This window comes from Electrona antarctica, assembly GCF_951216825.1.
Source record: "Electrona antarctica genome assembly, chromosome: 19".
Taxonomy (NCBI): Eukaryota; Metazoa; Chordata; class Actinopteri; order Myctophiformes; family Myctophidae; genus Electrona; species Electrona antarctica.
The window spans coordinates 35,896,304-35,921,139 of NC_136800.1; the positions used below are offsets into that span (position 1 = coordinate 35,896,304).

At 42.4% G+C, this 24,836-nt stretch overlaps 1 protein-coding gene across 1 annotated transcript in view; it reads left to right on the forward strand.

Annotated features, from left to right (window-relative positions):
- insra (insulin receptor a) overlaps positions 1-23,733 on the forward strand; it is a 71,153-nt gene extending 47,420 nt beyond the window's left edge. The window contains exons 9-21 of the mRNA XM_079530457.1: positions 2,168-2,335; positions 4,625-4,823; positions 9,966-10,285; positions 11,394-11,533; positions 13,057-13,216; positions 13,874-13,976; positions 14,469-14,536; positions 15,378-15,607; positions 16,559-16,669; positions 17,234-17,393; positions 18,178-18,307; positions 21,453-21,587; positions 22,111-23,733. Of these exons, the coding sequence (XP_079386583.1) occupies positions 2,168-2,335; positions 4,625-4,823; positions 9,966-10,285; positions 11,394-11,533; positions 13,057-13,216; positions 13,874-13,976; positions 14,469-14,536; positions 15,378-15,607; positions 16,559-16,669; positions 17,234-17,393; positions 18,178-18,307; positions 21,453-21,587; positions 22,111-22,468 (2,282 nt within the window). The 3' untranslated portion in view covers positions 22,469-23,733. The remainder of the gene's footprint in view (positions 1-2,167; positions 2,336-4,624; positions 4,824-9,965; positions 10,286-11,393; positions 11,534-13,056; positions 13,217-13,873; positions 13,977-14,468; positions 14,537-15,377; positions 15,608-16,558; positions 16,670-17,233; positions 17,394-18,177; positions 18,308-21,452; positions 21,588-22,110) is intronic.
- Positions 23,734-24,836: the final 1,103 nt, after the last annotated feature.

Here is a 24,836-nt window from a genome sequence, read left to right on the forward strand (position 1 = left end):
ACACACACACACACACACACACACACACACATTCAAGCGCACACCTCCGTACTTCTGCTGAACTCTTGCTAATACATAAATCCTTGACGTAGAAATATCCCCCTATAAAGGTTGGTGGCTGATTTGTTTGTTTTTTAAACACGGAAGAGATGTGAAACTATGCGAAGTCTGTTACCTTTAGTTGTACTGCCTACGTCAAACATCTGATTCATGCAGTATGAATTAGCAACCTGCTCCACTATGTCTGTACCAGACGTACATACATGGTATGATGACACCGGGCAACAACGTGTTGTGTTATTTAACCCATTTTGGGCGGGAACCTTAAGCATTATGTTATACTTTAGCTATTGAAAAATAGCAGATCAACTTTCAACTTCCCACCATTGTTTATGCAAATCTCAGATTCTGGCTCGGAGCATACAAGCACACAAGCATACACTGCAGCAAATATAATTCTAATCAGTGTTTCTAGATTGGACAAATTGTGTACAAAATGATGAGCTATGTTAAGAGGGACGGCCGGGGGCATTCGTATTGCGCCGCTCGAGGTGAAATTCTTGGACCGGCGCAAGACGGACAAAAGCGAAAGCATTCGCCAAGAATGTTTTTTGTCACGTGCCATTTCTATGCAAATTAGTAACACCATCATCGTGGAACTTGGGGTTCTTTTCCAGATCTGTCAAAGGCTCCACCTTTCCTTTGAATGCACTGGTGCAGTGTTCTCCACTTAACCCATTTTGACCTGAGATCAGATTCTAAAAATGTCTTCTACATCCTGACAGTTTTCTGAAAAAGCTATGTTTCTATGTCAGTCGTTCTTCGATTTTTCAAAAATAGCTAAAGCATAACATAATGCTAACACCAAAAGGGGTTCCCGCCCAAAATGGGTTAACACATATAATCCAAGAAGATTCTCACAGTAACACTGAGCACAGTAACACCATCTAGAAACGCTGATTAGAAGTATATCTCCAGGATACGTTGATAATCCCTTCTTCCCACTGGACTAAAACTCAAATTTTGGTAAAATTCTCAAAATACAATTTTGTTTATTTTGTTGCAACAGTTGTTGCGTTCATTTCATTAATCAATATTTCAGAAAATCTTAAGAAATGCTGGAATTCTTCATAAAGAATTGCCTCCAAGTTGCTAGCAAGAGTCCACACAGTCCCAGAGTGGGTGATATATCTTATCTTCTTCAATAGCTCCATTGTTGTGTCAGTGACACAAGTTGGGTTTGTGTGCCCTTTTCATCAATATGAACAGAGCAACAGATCGCACAGATAAACACCCACACGCTGTGCTTTATCATGGGTATTTAAAGGAGCATTCAGTGATTTGGGTGATTTGGAAAACCACCCAGTCCGCCCCGGTAACAAAATGTGCACATGCACGCTCTACAGTGGGGGGAAGTGCAACAGGCCAACAGCATGTGCACCAAGGCCCGCCCCCAGTCTATCATGATTGGAGGAAGGCCCCTCTCATCCTGATTGGATGAAGGCTTTGCCACTCGCCACCAAAACTGAAACTAGGGTTTTTTGACCCCAGGGGCTCACTGGGGACAGGGAGGAACTCCTTATATGGTCAGCACACTCTATAGTAGGGAGGATTATCCAGAAAAAATAAGTGATATTTGAATTAAGTAAAATCACTGAATATACCTTTAACCACAAAGGAATAACAGCACAATGGCCAAAAGAGCACAACATTTGAGGGAAGCCCAAATGTACACAGAATGCCACCAGGAAGTGAGTCTTCGCTTAGGTTCCGGGACTGGGTTAATTTAATCTCACCATAATTCAAATCACTTGAATTACACACTAAAATGATTACAATGACAAAACGTATGCTCAACCATTCAATATAACCACCATGAATCTGTTTCTTATGTACAATTATGACATTTAGACTATGCTTTCAGGGTCTCTAGGACAGAGATGACCTAATGAAATTCAGTTTGTGGGTCTGTGATGTGAACTTTTTCCAATACCCCTGAGCTAGACTTTGAATACTTACAGTACGTCGCGGTTGATGGACACATTACCTGTAGCAGTGATCAGCAGTGATCAAACTGTGTATATTGTTTGTGATACCACACTCTTTCCAGAGCAATAACCAGCTCTATTCATTAACGCTCATTGGTGTTCCTGTGGTGTCCCCGCAGAGCCCTCTGTCCCGCTGGACCCGATATCGTCCTCCAACTCCTCATCTCAAATCATCCTGAAGTGGAAACCTCCCAACGATCCAAATGGCAACATCACTCACTACCTGGTGTTCTGCCAGCGCCAGCCCGAGGCCAGCGAGCTCTACAAGTTTGACTACTGTCAGAAGGGTGAGTCAGGTCATGCAGCCAGCGTCTGCCTGCTCGCGTGCATGTCTGTAATCTACGTACTGTAGTATGTCTGTGTGTGTGTGTGTGTGTGTGTGTGTGTGTGTGTGTGTGTGTGTGTGTGTGTGTGATACAGAGACTCACTCATCACAGCCAGCCTTCCATTAGCCAGACAGCTCTTCACATTCTTCATCCCCTCGAGGAAGCACTTCAACACACAGTTACCCCAGAGACACTGACCTGTGGATGACCCCTTCCTTAGATCTGACCTCCCTGAAGAAGAGTAATGCATGTTTAACCACGTTCAACTTGGCATCTCTATTTTGGGCATTTTGTTATAGGTAAACTCTTCCAAAAAGTAGCGAAAATAGCAGGTCGTGCCGTGAGCTTGTAGATTGGCTATTTTCTCAATGTGACACCATCGTACGACAAAGTGTACAGTAGGGCTTACTGTAAGTGGTTAGGCTACATGATTTATTTGGGTTTTTCAGAGGAGATTAATTTAAAGTACTGAGTATAGTTGCACATCAAAGCTCACCTGGGATCCCGCATCACTTAAACAACATGTGAACATGACTCGGGTGACTTTGATGTGCGGATGTGCGGGTGTCAAACCACTGACACGGTGTCTCACCCTGACAGGTGGAACGCGAACAATTGGATCTGCTCGTTAAGTGGACTCAAGTTCATGAAAAGTTCAGACAAATGGAATGGTTACTGTCATAGCCTGACCCTCATGTGAACACCGCCAGTGTAAAACTCCTGTTTGTACAGTAATCATGTTGTCTCCCTCAACTCCAAGATGGTAGGCAGTGGGGAGGTTGTGTTACTGCTAGTCAATCTCATTGGGAGGAGGGTGGAGACTGACATGCCCCTCCGGATGTCTGTGCACATATCTGTCTGGCTTTGCAGACAGCGCCAAGGTCAATGCAATGGCTCCAGCCATATGTTTACACTTATGCTTTTAGATTCTGTTTACAACATAACAATTGGTCATGCCCATCCGGCTATCTGTGCGAATATCTCTCAGGCCTACGGTGTGTGTTCAGCTCAGTGGCCTTGTGGTTAGAGTGTCCGCCCTGAGACTGGGAGGTCAGGGTTCGATCCACGGCCGGGTCATTACAGTACACACACCGTAGTAGCCTTGCCGAGCCATGAGGCCCATAGGGCAGGAGCTTATCTCCTGTTTCTGTAGCGTGAGGCAGCTTGATGTACAAGTACACCCCCTGGACATGACGCTAGTATGTCGCAGGGACTTACCCCCAATCCAACCCTTGATGCTGAGTGTCAAGCAGGGAGGCACTGAGTCTTTACAAAGTGATTTGTATCGCCAGTTCAGAGATCAGTGCAATGGTTCCGACTGTACTGTATGTTTCTGTCTATCTAGGAACCCATTGGCTATTGTCTGATGAGGATTTAGTGTCTGGGGGTAAGGGCCAATGTTTCTGGGCTTCCGTTGTAGCCAGTGGATATCCGGGCCACGCCTTCCACTACCATGTGTCCAGGCGGTTGTTGTTTACAATTGGATTAGCAACTTGAGATGCGAGGATGCAGTTGAGAGATGACTAGAAGTTTACACCAGGATAAAAGTTCATCTGACGATATCGATGGGTTTTTGAGCTGGTTTTGACTGAGAGATTGTATTTCAGGAATTGCATTCCGCCTCTTTTTCTCACCACATAGACTGTTTACCTGGATGCTAAAGTCGTGTTACCAAAGCCTGTTTAATTGTAATTGGTCAGTACTACTTGGGCTACAATCTGAAACCAGAACACTTCTGAAACCAAACATATTGCACCTGGCCTGCATACTCTGAATTCATATCCAGAATATCTGTTTATAAGTAAGTCTTGACTGACTTATGGTGTGTGGATGTGTGCACAGATATGCATACATCTTGGTGTTGTGTATGTACATGCATTTGTCGTCGTATTTGTCTTTGTGTGTGTGTCTGTGCGCATGTACAGTACATGGGTTTGTTTATAATTATATGCATATGTCCATCTATTACACTCTTATTGTATATCTGCATTTGTTCCTCATGCTAGCTGTGTTCTCCTGTAGTCTATGTTATATTATAAATTATATAAATTATGATATAACAGTGGATCGAATGATATTATTATCTTCATTGTAATTTTTTTTTACAGTTGCCTCAACTTAAACTTGTACAAGTATGATTGTTCTGAATATAGACATGAGAAAATTGGACTATACAGGGCCATAAATATTACAATAAGTAATAATAAGTCATGTTGCGTGCACTCAGTGTCAACCCTTCCTTGTCTGCAGGGATGAAGCTGCCGTCGCGTGTGCCCACCCAGGTGGACAGTGACGAGGAGCACAAGTGGAACCAGACGGAGGAGTATGGACACGGGACTCGCTGCTGCTCCTGTCCCAAAACCGACAAGGAGCTGAAGAAGGAGAAAGAGGACTCGGAGTACCGCAAAACCTTTGAGAATTATCTTCACAACGAGGTCTTCGAGATAAAGTAAGTAAGACGGTCTTATGGAGCTCTCATTTGGAAGGAACTGGAAGCTTAGGTAGGCAGTGGTTTTAGGATGTATATCCGCTATTCCGCTTACGACTGTCATTGCACCAGGAATGTTAGATTCCTTCTCAAATCTTCAAGGAAATATCAATTGGTTCCCATAAGACTGTGCTTGATGGTGTATTTATTTTTGAGTGGTGCAAACCACTCCAACAACCAGCTTTGTCTGTATCTATGTGTCTATGTGTCTATGTATGTGTGTACCTGTACGTGGCACCCAAAAAAATGAGCATGGTTACTATGGTCACTGACATTACGTCAGACCACAGCTGATCAGGCTATATAAGACCTTGCACCACTCAGTTCACACGGGTGTGATTTTTTACCTTCCTCTGCCTCACAGCTTATTCTTCCAAATAAAACCAAATTACAAATGAAAGCAAAAACGCTAAAACATCATCCATAAAGTTACGTTTTTAATTGTATGTCCAATCAACATTATATCAACATTGTCAGCTGGTCAGTTATCTTTTGCAGGAGGCATGAATGGTGCCAGGTGCGTGATAGATAGGCTTCATTACCATGGAAACCAGACGCACAAGCTGTTATTTGTTGGTGACATCTATTATACAATTGAAAAGGTGTGCCCAAAACGCTGTTCGCACCCAGGAACAAAAGGCACCAGCTACTACGTCACTGACACACTGCAACACACACTGCAACAACCCACTAAACACACTAACACGTCACAGACTTACCCTCCGCGTCGATCCATGGCTATCTCCTCATGTCGCGCAGCACGCCCACACTCAACATCACCCGCGTAAAAATTGTCATTGCACTGCCACTAAAGCCGCCTCCCGCCCAGACTCACAAACAATATCAATATCAATAATAAACACAAACACGCCACAAGCACCGACACCCCCGCCTAATTTGTTGCCAGGTCTATGAAAACAAGCCCAGAAAAAATGCCATTCAACACGCTACTTACAACTCGCTTACAATTCGCGGACCTGGCAACACTGCATCCTGTTTTCCCATTGGCTACGGTTGCTACAACACGCATTTGCACTGCATGTTGGGAGCAACACAGCTTAATGTAGGGGTCACCGATTGCTGTGCTACATCCCCCTCATGTTCTCACCACCCCGTTCGGCTACACCACACACACTAACCTACACAATTCTCCACATGCAACACAGGGCCCTTATTGGCTAGCCCCCTCACATGGCGATCCCCACGCAGCAAAACACAGGCCAGCCAGCCACACACACACACCCACACACACACAACGGCCACGTTCGGAAATATCGCACTGAGCGCACTGTGCAAATGCAATGCAAACTAATAGGCGAGTGTGCTTCGGTGCGGTATTTCCCAACGCGCCCATCTCATCGACACAACGCGCGCAGTCGGATGCCAAGCTCTTCCGCGCATTATTCCTTTCCCAGTCTCACCACACCACGGACTCATTGTAACCTCGCATCAGTGTCACTGCAGACACGTAATCACACTGTGGAGGATTTGTGACTGAATGACTGTGTGTGTGTGTGTGTGTGTGTGGTTTGATTTCAGCATGTTTTACACTGCACAGTTGCGCAGTGCACACCATGGGACAAATCGGCTTTTCACCCCCTGCCACTGTGCCCACAAACGCATGTACAAGAGGAAAACAATCTAAACATTACATACTAACGTCAGCATCGGGCAGATTAACACACACAAGCGTTATTAGTTGAGTTTTGTTATTGAAGTGCCTCTGAATTGTAACTGTGCGTTTATGTCAGTCAGCGATGCGATCCGTTGTTATTCAGCCACCAGCAGCACCATACGCACGGACTGGAGAGAGGCGCCGTGTTTCTCTCCCTTCGGCTCATGTAGCCCTCATTGTAACTACAAATATTGTTCCCAAAGAAACAATGTGGGGTCACTGCAATCCAAAAGATTGTAGGCCTACTATAATGCAGTCAAGGTCCCCACAAAAATATACTACAGTATGTTCTGCTCCATTCTCAACATCTTTTGGTTTCCAAAAACAGTAACTTATTGTAAGTAAACAAAAACAGTAAAAAGCAGTTTCATGTGTGCTTATTTTAATTTAATTTAATTTGCTTTGATGTGAAAATAAAATACAACAAATAATAATAATACCCATCCGTTAATACATGTGAAGGGCACAATACTGGGTTTAAAAACACAGCTGAAACATGAAGTGGAGTCTGTCAAATCTCGCAATTTCCTTCTTCCCATTGCGCTGCAACGGAACTAGGATGAGCCGCCCGAAGGGCGGCGAAATTCTAGTATTGGACATATTTCCTTGTAATGAATGGTCATGCCCCTCTGGCTGTCTGTACACATATTTGTCTGACCTGTACTGCTAAAAACCCTTAACATCTATATGTGTACACTAATGATTGTTGAATCAGTTTAATGTATTTCCTGTAATGATTTGTCATCTGTTCACAACACCAATCCATACGACAGCTGACACACAACATGGTTTGTGAAGAGAGTCTCATAAACAATAATTTGGGAATTCTGTATATTTGTTGTGTTTTTGTGAGTTATTATATTTAATATATTCAATAGTTCAAAAGTTTACACTCAACTGTTCCAGTTTAAGAAGAGTGAATACCATATATGGAAGTCAGAGCAAAAGCTTTGAGCTGTACATTTTAGCTGCTTTGAACGTTTTTTTGTGTGCCAATTTAATTTAATGGTAGGGTAAGTGATTAAGTATTAACTAGCTCCATATTCTGATAGTACTCATTGATGTTTGTTCAGTAACCGTAACAGAGTCTCCCCGTCTCTCCTGCTCTTTATTAAGCAGAACATGCATTTATACATCAGGATACCTATTTTATCCAATCAGGAAAGAGAACTCACACAGGTTCTGGATTAAACAAGTGATTACACGAAGAATTGACCAGACGAAATTGGAACTTGAACAATATAAAATTGAAGCTGATTTTCTGTTTATGGAAGAGCTGGAAAGATGGGGGGGGGCCCTGTTGCTGAACAAACACTTTATACTCTATAGCAGGGGTTTTCAACTGATTATGAACCAGGGACCACCACCCTGACTAAGAATAAGCCTTGGGACCACTGTTGTGTTGGGTGGGGGGATATGGGCGTGGTGTTGAGGAAAAAGTCTGAAATAATTAAATATTGACAGTTAAGGGCTTCGTTTAATTTGTTAATTTGAGGTGAATTAAATCAAGCCCTTAACAGTCAGTAATTTAACTGGCATTTGCTAGTCGTCCGGGGCTATACCTTTCCAATGGTTGCCCTTATTCTGTTCTCTTAACCTTCCATATTAAACTCATAGATAGCAGACACATGCGATTGCATCATGTGTCTTCCGCCTACGGTTTCCCTTGAAATTCAAACTCCCTTTCTGTGGAAGTTCTCGACATCCGACTTCCCAGTAACTGACAACATTGATGTCATCATGCATACATCACCAGGTCATTTAATGAACTAGTTCGTTTCCCAGCTATAGTGGTCGATAAAAAAAATACTAAATGCATGGCCAGGGACCACATGCAATACCTTCACGGACCACCAGTGGTCCACGGACCACCTGTTGAAAACCCCTGCTCTATAGCAATGAGTACTACAGTATGAGAATAATTATAGCGCTTTAAACAAAACATTTGACTTTGTGCTCTGGTCACATTCCCACAGTCAGTTAAGGCTCACATGCACCCTCTTGTGTTGAGTATTAAGATCCTCTACATAATCCCATTCATGGGCAACTTGCAATAGCTTTGTCTCTGTCTGGTGCACAAGTTATCCTTAATTTACAAACCAAGTCAATAGATTATCACACCCTATACACGTTCAGCTGGTAATTGTATCCACAAAACACCTTCGCAAGTCACTGTTTTGACGTCTGGCTGGTTCCTGGCACCACCACAGACACTAGGGGTTCAATCTGGTTTATGTATTAATGACACTGAGATATCTCAAGTCTCCTCTACAGAATTCTTAGGAGTTTTAGTAGATGAGAAACTCAGCTGGAAAGAACACATCAATCTAGTTCCCAACAAAGTTTCTAGATCGCTTGGTGTCATCAGAAAAGTTAGTGGTCTGGTCAATCAAAACTGTTTGCTTACTTTATATTACGGCTTGATTTACCCACATTTGACATATTGCAATATGGTCTGGGCCAGCACCTATGTCTCTTACCTCCACACCATTTACCTACTCCAGAAGAAATTTGTTAGAACTGCTACTTTATCAAAACGACTCGATCACTCTGCTCCACTCTTCAAAACTTACTTACTGTTTTTCAGATTAACACACTCAAATTTGCATTTTTATTTACAAGCTTAAACATACCCCAACTCCATCCCCGGACCTTTCAGTAATTACTTTCAAACAAATTATCAAGTCCACAAATACAACACTAGACAGGCTACTCATCTCCATCCCCCCTTTATCGTACTAGTCATGGTCAGTTTTCTATTAGATACAGAGGTACTACACTTTGGGACAAATATTCTACTGGTTTAAAACTTTCTTCTCTGAACTTGTTTAAGAACAAACTGAAGGTTGTTCTGATTGACCAAATCACTTAATTTTCATAGTTTTGTATTCTCTTCTAGTCTCTAATCATGTCTTAGATTATCAAGTATTCTGAATCACTACTAGGATGTTCTGCAGGGAGCAGAACTGACAGGAATAGCGTGTTCCTCTGCATACGTTAGTTCTCCCGATGAAACTCCTCTCTGTCTGTATTTGAGAGGAATTGCACAGAGTGTTTATTTTGCGACGAGCACGTGGAACACACGGGAGGGAGGGAGAGAGAGTGAGAGGGGGGAGAGAGAGAAAGAGACTCTGTACCCAGGGGAAATAAGATTCGCGTTGTGACCTATGGGTACCACAGGTTCCCGCTGACTTTGCAGGGTTCTACTCTCGGTGATGAGTGAAATATCTTGCAGTGTGTGATCCCGTGTGTGAGACTTATGTTCTAGTGTGAAGTGCCTTTACGATCCGATGAATCCCTGGCGACTTTAAAAGTTGTACAGGGTGTACTAGCTGCTCTTAGTTTTGCATGTGTACATGTTTATTTCCGTGAGGTGACATTTAGCCCAGAGCCAGCATGACACGACCGCTTCTCTCCCCACACCACAGACCCAACAGACAGCGGCGGTCAGCCATGGGCATCGCCAATCGTACGCTTCCGTTCCTCACCACCGCCCCAAGCACGCCAGAAGGCAGAACGCGCAGGCCCGGGGGAGACAAGGGGGAGGAGGACGTGGAGGAGGGGGAGGAGAGCTTTGAGAGCACCAAGAGTGTGGTGACGGTGGCGGCCAACGCCAAGGAGTCCACCGTCATCTCCAACCTGCGGCACTTCACCAGCTACCAGATAGAGGTCCACGCTTGCAACCACCCCACCGACCCCTTACGCTGCAGCATGGCCGCCTATGTCAGCGCCCGTACCATGCCCGAGGGTAAGGACACCTAACATTCAAGATGCGGGATTTGTTAGAATCACCTTTATTTGCCATGTGCGCAGTATGTACTGTACAAGGAGATACAGTATAAACAACACATCCAGTTAGTGCAAATATAACCTGTTTTCAATAGGTTCATGCATTAGCACAAGCATTAGCATTTATTTACATTTACAATGAACAATTTAGGCATTTAGCTTATCCACAGAGAAAGCAGTCAAGTAAACACAGTGCCAAGAAATTAATCATATACCGTATTACAAATAGCAGGTAAACATCAAACCTAGCATCTTGGGATGTCTAGGGTCCTCTTATAATCTCTATAAGGGATTTTTCAGGTAATGCACTCTGGATAAAGACAGGACAGAATGTCTTTGTAAGTTGACTTATCTAATATGTTATGTGCACATGATCTAACCCTAGCTTACCCTCAGAGAATGACAGTGCATGTCTTTGAGCAAATGTTTGTTGAACTGAATCTGGATAATAAATAACCATCCATACCATAAATGTCACGGGTTTCAATCCAGGTCCTGACTGCTGATCTCTGTTCTATGTTTCGTGTCCCTGCCTTACAGTTGGAGGCCATCGATATTGTCCTTTTCTTTTTGCTGAGGTTTGCGTGATCTGCGCAAAAGGACAGTTAACCCATTTTGGGCGGGAACCCTTTTTTGTGTTTTAAATATTATGTTATAATTTAGCTATTGAAAAATAGCAGATCTACAAGCTCATAGCGCGCCACCGAGTGGCGCGCTACGAGCTTGTAGGTCTGCTATTTTTGAAAAATCGTGAAAATATTTATTTCAGAAAACTGGAGGATTTAGAAGGATTTTTTTTAAATTTTGAGGTCAGGCCTAAATGGGTCAAATGATAAGGGACAATATCGGTGGCACCCAACTGTATATTCCTATGGCACCACTATACTCTGATCTAATAAAATAAAAAGATGAAATCAGATACCTTCCTTGAAAGAGCACCACAGGAATTGATATCCACATGGGTAGAGAGAAATGCTGTCTGGGTCATCATATCATCGGTGTTGTGAGGCTATTGTTGGCCAATACGTCTTGCACCCTAGAGAGCCATTCATTTTGTCTTCCTTCAGACAAAGCTGATGACATTGTGGGGTCCATCGTCTACGAGGTGTCAGAGTACACGGTGCACATCAAATGGCAGGAGCCCAAATCTCCCAATGGCATGATCATCCTGTATGAGGTCCAGTACAGGAGACTGGGGGATACTGAGGTGAGAGGAGAGACACACACACACACACACACACACACACACACACACACACACACACACACACACACACACACACACACACACACTCACAAACACAAGTTTCTATTACTAGCAAGTAGGGTTGGGCAGATAAAAAACATTTAATTATCGATTATGGCAGGAGAAAATATTGATTTAACTAAATATGAATTAATCATTTTTGCTATTACAAAATAAGTTTAAATACAAGGGTGGTATCTCTACTGTATGCTTTCCATGTTTAGTTCCTGTGAGGCAAATATGCGAAGGGCACATACAGTACATAGATTTCACCCATTTATTGAAGGATAAGTTAAAAAAAAAGTAGAGAAATGTCAAAATATATTAACATGCACACACATTTACGCCCCCAGAGAGAGAACACACACACACACACACACTTTTATTTGCATGAATCCATCAATTTAACCAAACAAAAACAAAAAAACACAAACCTAGTCATTTGAGAGTTGAGAATATAATTGCACTCATCAAGACCATGAAACCACCCACACACTGGTACATGCTGCAGCTGTTTATTCCCACAGACACTTTTGCCAGGAAACAAGATGTTGTTTTGAAACTGGACCATTTGGTTGATAATAGCCTTAATGGAACGGTAGTTCTAGCACGGCTGCCTCCGCGCAGTCTTTTAGTTACCATGGCGAATGTTGCGTACTGTCTGACTTGTTCTTGCCTGCTTGTTATTTGCCCTAGAAAAACAAAACTAAAAGAAAAACAACTCTGATTGTCCTTCTGTTAAAGCACATTATATATATATATATATATATATATATATATATATATAATGTATATGTGTGTGTATAATATGATGCTCTCTCCCTATATACAGTATATATATATATATTTGTGTGTATGTATACATACAGTAAATACAGTACTCTTTTCATTTCCTTTCACAAGAGTAGTAGCATTATGTCTTTGCTTTTTCTAAATCTTTTTGTCTTTTTTCTTTTACTATATCATCTGTTTTTATTTATTTTGGGGTTTTCTTGATTTTCTTTTGTTTTGTTTTTTGTTTGTTGTTTTTAATGTACTAATACATTTTAAATGTTTGTCATGTAAACGGTGAGGTTCTCTCATAAGCCCCTCTAGGGTGAGGTTCTCCCATAAGCCCCTCTAGGGTGAGGTTCTCCCATAAGCCCCTCTAGGGTGAGGTTCTCCCATAAGCCTCTCTAGGGTGAGGTTCTCCCATAAGCCCCTCTAGGGTGAGGTTCTCCCATAAGCCCCTCTAGGGTGAGGTTCTCCCATAAGCCCCTCTAGGGTGAGGTTCTCCCATAAGCCCCTCTAGGGTGAGGTTCTCCCATAAGCCCCTCTAGGGTTTCTTACCTCACCGGCACAACTAAACGGCCTTCTTTCCTTTGGAAAGAACTAGTATATTATGGATGTGTGTATATGTTCAAATAAATCAAATCAAATACAGTACATATAATATGATGCATTCTATATAGTATGCTTATAATATGGGTTTTGTTTGTTTCCAGGATCTCAACTATTGCGTGTCGAGGAACATGTACAAATCGGCCAATGGCTGCTTGCTGAGAGTGGTGCATCCTGGGAACTACACAGTGAAGCTCCGGGCCACGTCCCTGGCAGGCAACGGCTCCTGGACCGAACCCACCCACTTCTACGTCCAGGACCTGAGTAAGTACAGTACTGTCTGACATGATGTCAAACCTCACACAATGGAAATCCCTTTACAACCATTTAACCCATTTTGACCTGAGATCAGATTCTAAAAATGTCTTCTACATCCTGACAGTTTTCTGAAAAAGCTATGTTTCTATGTCAGTCGTTCTTCGATTTTTCAAAAATAGCAGACCTACAAGCTCGTATGAGCTTGTAGATCTGCTATTTTTCAATAGCTAAAGCATAACATAATGCTAACACCAAAAGGGGTTCCCGCCCAAAATGGGTTAATATGCAGGCTTCCATGGACAGCAGGATATCATATGGAAAATGTATTTTATCTGTAACAGGTCTGCAAATGTTTGTGATAAAAGGCAACAGCAATTGGACGAATTGAAGTATGGTACAAATACTGCTATATAGTATCTATCTATCGATATATACTGTTTATCTATCAATTGTATTATTAGACTAGCTGTTATTTCACAGGTTGTGATGTTCTTGTGAAGAATGTTCAACATACAATGCAAGCTTGTACATCACCTATTTTAGAAACATGTGGAAAATCATTTCCTGCCCAAAATAGTGTTTAAAATGCTGTGGGTTTCATTGGGGGATTTGTTTTTTATTTCACTTGATGAAGATGTCTCATTGTCTGTGGTGTTGTTATAGGGGTGGACCCCACCAACGTGATGAAGATCGTCATTGGCCCCGTCATCTGCTTTGTCCTCTTGCTGTTTGTGGCAGGAGCAGGATTCATTATGTTTAAGAAGAAGTACGTTGTACCCCATTTTCTTTATTCACATCATTTGTCATTTAGGTTCTAGCTGTACTGATAATTCACCATTTAACACATATTCCAGTACTTCCCAAAAAGTGTTGGTGACCAGTGGTGGGTGGGGGGGGGGGGGGGGGGCATGATTTGGAAGGCATAACTTGCTGTTTATTTGCGTATCTATAACTCAGAACGTTGTAGTACATTTTCATATAATATGGTCATTGTTTGAATGGAAACATTTGCTAATGGATTGACAGTCAATCATAAGTAGTCCGTCCTGTCTACTCCCTCTGATATAATTGAAAAACAATCCATTTTGTAAGTAAATCGTAACAGAAACAGGTCTTCAGTACATAAAGCAATTTCTCATGTCGTTTTCTGCTGAAACACTGCGTTTTCCTAATTTCCACATCGTATTTTTTGCATTTGCCATCGTTCAGTAGTAGCATTACATTTGATTGTTTTTAATCTCCTTTTTTACTCTCTTAGGCAAACTCAAGTTCCCAGTGGGCCCATCTATGCTTCTTCAAACCCAGAATATCTTAGTGCTAGTGATGGTAAGTAATGAGATTAAACTTTTACCCTTGATAGGGAAGCTCTCGATGGGTTAATCACTCTCTGGTTGAAATGTTTACCTCTATGTGGAAGAGGACAGGGCGGAACACTGCCACTAAACTTTAGTCAGTGCACATGCATATCATCGCTGTCGGGTAGAAACCACATATCTCCATTGTCCAAGGCAGCTCTGTCCAGTAGAAGTAGAAAAATCCTTTATTTCAACGCGTTTCGGCCGGCATGGGCCTTCATCAGGGTAAACGCGTTGGTCGTGTTTTTAACCCTTGTTTTTAATATTTAATTAATTAATGAAATAAAGGATTTTTCTACTTCTACTGGACAGAGCTGCCTTGGACCCTCTTTTAAGTTCGCCACCTTATATCTCCTTCCACAGTGACATTGACTCAAGGTATAGAACTTTTTAAGAACTCTTGTGCTTTGCTCTATGAAACCCTCTCCAAAGAGCACCTGTCTACAGTTCTCTCTACATATAAAGGACCCACGTAGCGCTTCTTCTTTTCTCTTTTTCTTGCCACATATCTCCATATTTCAACTTTTTTTTGTAAATTAAAATTGTCATACTACAATGTCATGCAAAAGTAGCGGGTATGAACATAGATGTGCTATTTTCATTATTTAAAATCGTAAGTGAAAATGAAAGGGGCTTATTCGGTCTGTGGGGTTCAATAAATATTGAACCAGTGAAAAGTATCAACAAGAACTTGTGACCAAATAACAACTACGGTTGGATCCATTGGGACACCAGTTATTTTTTTCCCCATTTCTTGAAAAGTAACCATTTTGGTTTCCAACGACAATAATACAGTAGCAATGTCTCCACAGTGTATGAGCCAGATGAGTGGGAGGTGCCCAGGGACAAGATCAACATCCTCAGAGAGCTGGGCCAGGGCTCCTTCGGCATGGTGTACGAGGGCATCGCAAAGGACATAGTGAAGGGCGAGCCGGATTTACGCGTGGCGGTCAAGACGGTCAACGAATCCGCCAGCCTGAGAGAGAGGATCGAGTTCCTCAACGAGGCCTCAGTCATGAAGGCCTTCTCCTGTCACCATGTGGTAAGGAGAGACCACATCATCTGAACAGAGATGTGCTCTATACACAAACACACTCCGACACATGTGGGAACATCTAAAATATGCCTTCTGTATATCCAGCTATATTTATTCTGGTACGCGGTCTTGCGTTATGCATGTTACAAGTACATTGTTATTACTTGGTGCCATTTCACAGTCACCATTGCCAACGACATAATTGGCTATATTTGATTCGGAATCTAAAAATACATGCTTATAAAATAACCATGTAAAATATAAAATATGCCAGCTATATTTATTCTGGTACGCGGTCTTGCGTTGTGCATGTTACAAGTACATTGTTATTACTTGGTGCCATTTCACAGTCGCCATTGCCAACGACATAATTGGCTATATTTGATTCCGAATCTAAATATACATGGTTTGGATGAGAGTTTTGCATGCTGGGGATGAGTGTGCTACTGCCTTTTTTCCATCTATTTATATCTCAAACTTTGCTCTTGGACTGGTTCTTCAAGTTATGTTTCCCCATTCCTTGCGCTCAGACTGATTTGTTCTACCACATGACCACATGACAAGGTCCAACCTCACAGTGCTACTGTAGAACCCAGTGGTTCTCAGAGTGGGGTCCAGGGTCCCTCAGGGTTCCTTGGGGGAACCCTGAGGGACAGGTCTGTATCTCTGAGAGTATACAAATGGAACCACAGGTCCATTTGGTTCCATTTTTTCACACTCTCAAAGGTATGGTGGTCGTTGAAATTAGAAACAGACACTCACACACACACTGATGATTTGAAGGCTGGATAGCCGAAATGTTTGTAATTTGTTTCATGTAGAAAATAAAAATAGTTAAAACTCACTCTTACCACTGTGCGACCCAGTACCTTTGTTTATGATGATGGTCCTTGAAATAAAAAAGTTTGAGAACCATTGGTATATAACCCAACAAACTGTGCCTCCCCCAACCCTCAGGTCCGTCTTCTGGGCGTGGTGTCTAAGGGTCAGCCAACCCTGGTGGTCATGGAGCTGATGACACACGGTGACCTCAAGAGCTTCCTGCGCTGCCTGCGGCCCGACTCTGAGGTAGCGCACAGTCACCTCACACTCCATGATGATGGTTGATTACACGTATTATCCCCTTACTTTACTTGGAGGGATGGAATGATTACATTAACACAATCATTCCTGGGATACCTTCAAAATAGGAGCTCTGGGTGCTGGAAAGAACATTTTACTCTGAAACCCCCCCCCCCCCCCTGTGTACACACGTCCAATGCATCCTTCGATTGGAATCCCTAGGACGTTTCGAGACGTCCTACGGATGGAATGTGTTACGAACACTCCTTCACAATAATGTAGGTCTGCTGCACTAAAGTACAGGCATCATCATAACGTCAACATACAATATTCCCAACCTGTGCTCCACTAGTGGGCCATGAGGATGTTGTAAGTGGGCCCCCAAATAATTGGCAAAACACTTAAGATTTTAATGAAAACAATAACATTAATATGAAAAAAATAATGTAAAGAAATTGCCACTGTGTTATTTTGTATCTTTGGCTGCATTGCTGCCATGTTAAGTGGTCAGATGGGTGGGCCACAATCGCTTTTGAGATTTAATGTTTCCGACGCGCCTCGTTACTATAGAACAACCCGGGCCGCCCACCGCCGACTCTCAAGGAAATGATTCAGATGGCGGCGGAGATCGCAGACGGCATGGCTTACCTCAACGCCAAGAAGTTTGTCCACAGAGACCTGGCGGCCAGGAACTGCATGGTGGCTACCGACCTCACCTGCAAGATAGGAGGTACGGTCAAGATTGAGTCGCAAGAGTTGTGAATCTGTTCTGTTCAGTTCTCAAAGCCTGATTTATACTTTGTCGTACGTAGGTATCCTGTGCTGAAGACGATCTACTACTTGTAGATCGGGTATTTTCAGCACGGGGTACCATCTTACGGCAGAGTGTAAATGAAGCATAAGTCTCAGGAAGTGGGATGTGTGAAACATTTACGTCAATGAACGTTTTACGGAGTAAATTATCTACATGTTAAGATTAAATTAAAGGAGCATTCAGTGATTTGGGTGATTTGGAAAACCACCCAGTCCGCCCCGGTAACAAAATGTGCACATGCACGCTCTACAGTGGGGGGAAGTGCAACAGGCCAATAGCATGTGCACCAAGGCTCGATCATGATTGGAGGAAGGCCACTCTCATCCTGATTGGATGAAGGCTTTGCCACCCGCCACCAAAACTGAAACTAGGGTTTTTTGACCCCAGGGGCTCACTGGGGACAGGGAGGAACTCCTATGGTCAGCACACTCTATAGTAGGGAGGATTATCTAAAAAAAATAAAAAAAAATAAGTGGTATTTGAATGAAGTGAAATCACTGAATATACCTTTAAGGTTTATATGAAATTACAGCTAGAAATGTGCAATATAGTAACTAGAAATTAATAACCATATCACTGAAATAAAGGGTACAATATTTACATGCACAGTACAGAGGAGACAAGGCAACTACAGTCGGGTAGGATGAATGATAACGGTGAACTAGCTACATTGTAACGTGCATTCCGTCCCTACACACAGACTTTGGTATGACCAGAGACATCTATGAGACTGATTACTATCGTAAAGGAGGGAAGGGTCTGCTGCCTGTCAGGTGGATGGCACCGGAGTCCCTGAAGGATGGAGTCTTCACTGCACACTCAGACTGCTGGTCAGTAAATATCCCCATTTTGGAAGTGTGTGCTAAGAACCAACATGTTCCTAATGGCTATAGAAAACTGCTCACCATTCTAAGCTTTAATATGAGTGGTAACATGTGTTTGTACGTTTTGTAACTCTAGAGATACAATCAGAAACACTATTATAGTGTGATAACACGAGCCAGGGCCATAGCTATAGAATCAAACCGGTGGGCAAAGCTGGTGTGATTTTTTTGACTTGTTGTGCATCTCTACTTCACAGTTTGGCATGATAACCATTGCAGACACATAGCTTAGTGGTCGTTATCATGCATTGAATATGTGGCCCCCTATATTACCACACACATTCTTACAAAAATATATGATAAACGTTTGAGCCATTATTGTGTAGAGACCTATAATCACACCTTTCTGCATAATTCAAGTATGGGTAATTGACTGGAATAGTCATTTTACTTATTCAATACTTTCATATATGCTTAAAACTCGACACCAGGCTGGCTGAAGAAGTTCCTCATGCAGAAGACCCCAACACGTTGTAGTGTCTGGCCCTTAGACTTATTGACAGTCATGCCGAAGCAGGGTCTCACTGGAAACTGGTGGGGCAGAGTGAATGGATAGATGATGTTGGTTGGTGATGCGTGGCCGTGGACTGAGAGTGCATCTCGCATTGACACCAACCACAGATCTTGCAGCTTTAGGCGTGCATCTCGTGCTTTGTCTGACTCAGCTCTCTATGCACGTTGTTGTGCGTCACGCATCCGGTTGCAGTATAGGCTCGGGTACCTTTGGGCATATTGGCATGTAAAAAAGGTGATCTGTAACTGCCATCTATTAGCCAATTCATCGTTCTGTTGAGCTGGTCAAGTCATGGTGATGTCAGCGGTATCACCTTTTATGCCCATCTTTGTCAGGCATGCCCAAATATGGGGTCTATGCAGATGTCAGAAGTCGGTGGGACGAACCCGTATTTAGGCATGCCCAAATATGGAGTTGCAGAGGCAGAGGCCTTGTGATGTCAGCTGTGGCCCGGGCAGAGGCCTTTTGTGGCGGTTCTGGACAACCATGGGTCCGACCAACTCAACACCGGGCACTGCACTCCCTGTGGGGGTGTAGAACGCGTGTGTCGAATTTGAAGTAGGTGGGGCGAACGGTTTTGGTGTTACATGTATTACAGACGTACAGCTGTACAGACACAGAGACTTTGCATTTATAGTTAGATGATACATTGGCTACTATATGGACATTGAATATTCCCTCATTTAAAACCTTTGATTTTGACATGTTAACAAAATGAAATAAGAATGTTGACTCTGTCAATACAATATTCAATTGACAGTCATGCAAAATCAGGCATATTATCCTATATAATGCCTAATTTGCATATTTAAATATACAATTTCAGAAAACTTGTAATACAATAAATCATTGTTTTCATGTAATTAATCAACTATAGGCCGTGTTGGGACCCCAGAAAAAGTGCCTAGAAAATGAATTTCGTTCCCGCGTCATGGGCACTACTCATTCAATGCATTTTTTCAAATCAACCTGGGGACCACTATTGTGTTGGGTGGGGATATGGGCTAAGATTAGTGCTTTTGTAACTTAACACTTGCTATGCATCCCATGTGTATACAACATCCCACTGTTTCTCAACCGTTGACTACTACTGGTAAAATGTCCTAATAATAATGACTCAACCAGACAATCCGGTGCACTTCCCCTTTCTTGAGATTCTAACTCCCTTTTTCTGTTGAATTTCTTGAACTCCAACTTGTCAGTAAATGACTACATGGATGGACTCATCATAGGTCACCAGGTCATTCAGTGCACTTCCCCTTTCTTGAGATTCTAACTCCCTTTTTCTGTTGAATTTCTTGAACTCCAACTTGTCAGTAAATTACATGGATGGACTCATCATAGGTCACCAGGTCATTCAGTTCACGGTTTCTCAACTAGTGGAAAGAACATTTAAAAAAATCAACAAATCCTACATTACTAAATGCATGGTCAGGGACCACATGCAATACCTCCACGGACCACCAGTGGTCCACGGACCACCTGTTGAAAACCCATGGTCTACTAGATGGACGTGTGTATGCACGTACAGAGATTTTGTGCATTAATTATTTAATACTCCTATCTGTATCAATATGAATGTGTATATTAGAGTGTTCTAGATAGATGTAATCATACATCAGAGCATTTCAATGTGGCCTACTAGGGAAGTTTCATGGTGATCACTAGTTCTTAAGTTTTTTCATCCTATTCACATGTATATAGGTGAAAATAACAATGTGTGATAAATATGAAAAAGCTGCTCCTGTGGAAGTGTTATCATATATTAATTTACTTATATTGACCTTCTAAACAATTTAATATAGGTATGGTTTTGCCCACTCATTTCGTAATGAAAACTTGTCTGGCTCATGGACTATATATTTGAATTGGAATCCTGAAAATTAACATTTTTATGTAATTTCAAATGCCTTTAATTATACTTGTGTTGAAGCAATGAGCTACTAATTTAGACTGAAGTAATAAAAGCGGGTCATGTTTGCATGTTGTGGAATAGTAACAGCTGAAACCAATATTATATCAGTATTCTGACATTAACATGAGGGCCACATTAAGTGAAGGTGGGGGCCGCATGTGGCCCCCGGGCCGCCAGTTGCCCACCCCTGTACTAGTTGAACATTTGGCTGCAGCTTTTGGGAGTTTTCTAAACGAGACTTCTAGCACAAATTTCATTGATTTATTTGTCCACGCCTATCCTGCCAGTCTCAGATTCCTCCTCCTTCACCGTTGTTTACCAGCTCTCGATGCTGTCTCAATGTGTCCTAAAAGCCTTAAGTTGTGAGCGCTCTAATTGCTGTGTCCTTATTCTCCCCCATGTTGTGTTTGTGTGTACGTACATACTTGAGGGCCAAATGTCCCCACAAGTATAGTAGAATATGAGAAGTAGACATTCTGAGGACGATTTGTGTTTGCTGTTAGGTCGGCTATTAGTCAGCTTTAGGGTCAGAAATGGCAAAGAATTGTAAAAGTGGCATTCATGAAATTGCCGTCCTAAAATGCTGATGAAGTATAGTAATACAAACGTGTGTGTGTGTGTGTGTGTGTGTTCGTGTGTTCATGTGTGTTCGTGTTCGCTAGGTCATTTGGGGTGGTGCTGTGGGAGATCAGTACACTGGCAGAGCAGCCCTACCAGGGTTTGTCCAATGAGCAAGTCCTCAAGTTTGTTATGGACGGAGGTTACCTGGACCGGCCCGACAACTGTGCAGACAGACTGTGAGTACAGACTAGTGTGACTGTTGGCTAATATCACTACTGTTCTGCTACTGCAATCATCACTACTACTACTATTATCACTAATACAGACTAGAGCACTCGAATACTGCTACATACTACTGACACAAACTAGCACTAGGCAATATGACTTCAAATTTATATCATGATTTTTTTAACCATGTTTGCATTTGTATAGTAGTATAGAAGTATAAGATGGGGCTTAAGTGGTTAATGGATTTGTTCATGTTGATTAATCGAAGAAGTTGAAGAGATTTTCAGAAGATAATTGATAGCTGCAGTGGGCCTTTCTATATTTTGGGACACAAACGATCTACAAGCTCATAAAGTCTTGCGACGCATGCAGCCTGTTGTGTTTGTACATCAGAAATGTGTGGTGTGGGACATCATCGTGTGACCAAGTATAAATCAAGCTTAAAACAATCCAGCATCAGAAAGTTTCTGCATGATAAACTACAACACCCCCCTCCGCCCCCTCCCTCCCTCCCTCCACTACCCTCCGCAGACACAGCCTGATGCAGATGTGCTGGCAGTACAACCCCAAGACGCGTCCCGTGTTCAAGGAGATCATCGAGATGCTCCGCGAGGACCTGCACCCGTCCTTCACGGACATGTCCTTCTTCTACAGCGAGGAGAACAAGCCCCCCGAGACTGAGGACTTTGACCTGGACATGGAGAACATGGAGAGCATCCCGCTGGACCCCTCATCTTACTCGCAGCGGGAGCAGTGCTCCGACCGGGACGAGGGCTCCTCCGTGGGCCTGCGGGGCAGCTACGAGGAGCATCACATCCCCTACACACACATGAATGGGGGAAAGACTAACGGACGAACACTGGCCCTACCGCGGCCCAGTCCATCATAACATACTGTGCTCACACACACACACACACACACACACACACACACACACACACACACGCACGCCCACACACCTCCTCATCTCCAACACCAACACACAGATGCTATAGATATAAATATATATGTATATGTTTTGTTTTTTTTGTTTTGTTTTCCGTAATTTTATATAGATCTCACTCATCACACTCTTCAGAGGCCCCTCGAAGCATATCTCAGGACATTATTTTTTTTCTTCTCAGATGCCACACACTAAACCAACACACTACTGTATTGTCCAACCATGGACACGAGGTTTTTTTTCTTTTTGTATTTAAAGATGAACGATCTGCTTCTCTCTTGTCTACGATTGTAGTATTTTTTTATATATTGCCAAGTTTGTGCTAGACTGGGCGGATGATGGAATCAACTGTGAAACAAACTCTTTTTGACAAACAAGAAGGCTGCTAAAACTCATGGTCGCTTTTCTGACTCTTTAGACTTGTCCAGCCCCCCCGACCCTTACTTTATCAAAATGACGTTACCCCATCCTGGGGTTTGAAAAAGGAAAAAAAGTGCCCTTCTATTTTGTCTGTGGCCTACATCAGCTGTCATGGGATTTGTGTCTGAAACTTTGTACTCACGATGTCAACAAAACACAAGAAGACTTTTATCAAGCAACAAAGCTTGTGAACTTGTTGGATGGTCTGAGATGGTCCATCGCTGAACAAACTGTTTATTCACTGGAGCAGGTTGGAAGTAACCTGCCTCCTCACACTCTGCAGTATTCCAAAACAGCACACGGATTAAAACACATTTATGTTGGGTTATGTATGTCCTCCCCTTTGTTCTGACGTCCCCCCCCCCCTTTCATATTTACAGCTGAAGGATATTTAAACTGTTTTCAAAAGCATTTTTGACAAAACGAGTTCCTCAGATTGACCAATAGCTGCTTCTTTGGTACTGTATATTTTAGTGGGTATAGAAGATTATAAATATATATAAATATATTATTGATGTTTTTTGTACATAGTTGACATGTCATTTATGAGGTATTTCAGGTCATAGAAAAGGTTTTTACATGTTTAGTCTATTATGTTTAATTTTTTTTCTAATCCAGAAAATCATACTAATTATCATTTTTGGACTCTCGATCAACCAACTGCACTTGGTCCTTTTTTTTGCTATTGGATGCACAGGTGAAAAGTGTTGGCGTCTTTAGCTTCAGATGTCTGCCCCTAATATCAAGATCAAATCAAATTGAGCTGTAAATAAAGCAGCAAGGTGCATTCATGAAGTGGCAGGATTCTTATTTCTTATCACCTCATCTTACAGTATATGTCCTCTTTCTGCAGCACTATCATGTTGAAATGATGGTAGATTCAGTTACTGGATCTACATTTCGATTTGTGGATATGTTCTATCTGTGGCATGAAGGTGCCACCTGTTGGCCATCATTGGCAGTGTGTTGAGGTGTGTGGTTGGTTGGTTGGTTGTAACCTGGTGGTGTGGGTGTTTAGGTGCTACAGGGGTCAAGTTCCTTCCCACCAACACAAACTAGCTGTTTAAATGCTCCGTGGTGTCTCTGTCTTGGCTGGGCATTTCAGCAAAAAGAATTGGGGAACTAGCAGAATGACTAAATTGGTAGTTATAAAAAGATTTGTGTAGTAAGGATGACTCTTTGGGCAGAATTCAAGGAAGCCATACACAGTTCTGTATACAAGACGAATACAAGAACCCTCGCCCCAAAACACACTCGCCCCAGTCAAATCCGTCGACCTCGGAACAGTCGGACCCACAAATCTAGCACAATTTCTGTCTACTCACTGCGTCTCATTGGTGGTTAATGAACAGTTCAGAAACCTGCCTACCAGTGCATTCATTGTTGCATTCAGCAATGGGGATTCCAATGTAATAGAAACTATACAGTAGCCATTATTTTCCTGTTTATTGTCGCATCACAGTTTTACAAGTTAAAAAGTGGGTGAAATTAGTTTCTGTGCATAGTTCCCATCGTGTTATATTTTCCACAAAAAAAAGAGAGGAAAGGAGGGGGGGGGGGCGCTTTTTCCACAAAAAAGTACACAAAGGCATTGTTGCATTTATTTATTTATTTTAAATTGTCAACGCTGCTTGATGGATGGTGTCACTGGTAGTGATGTTTCTGAACTGTCTACCACCCACTTCAGAGTGACAAGCGGTACCATCTTATGATGAGCATGAAGAAGGTTCCTCAGCAGGAAAAGACCCAAACGTCCCTTTCAGTTATTTCTGGGCCATGATGGCCTGTATATATATCTGAATGATCTGAGATATCAAGCAGTGATGTCTAGAAAACAAGTGAAAGTTCAAAACGAATCAAATCTCTAAATGTTTTTCTAGTCGTCATAACATGC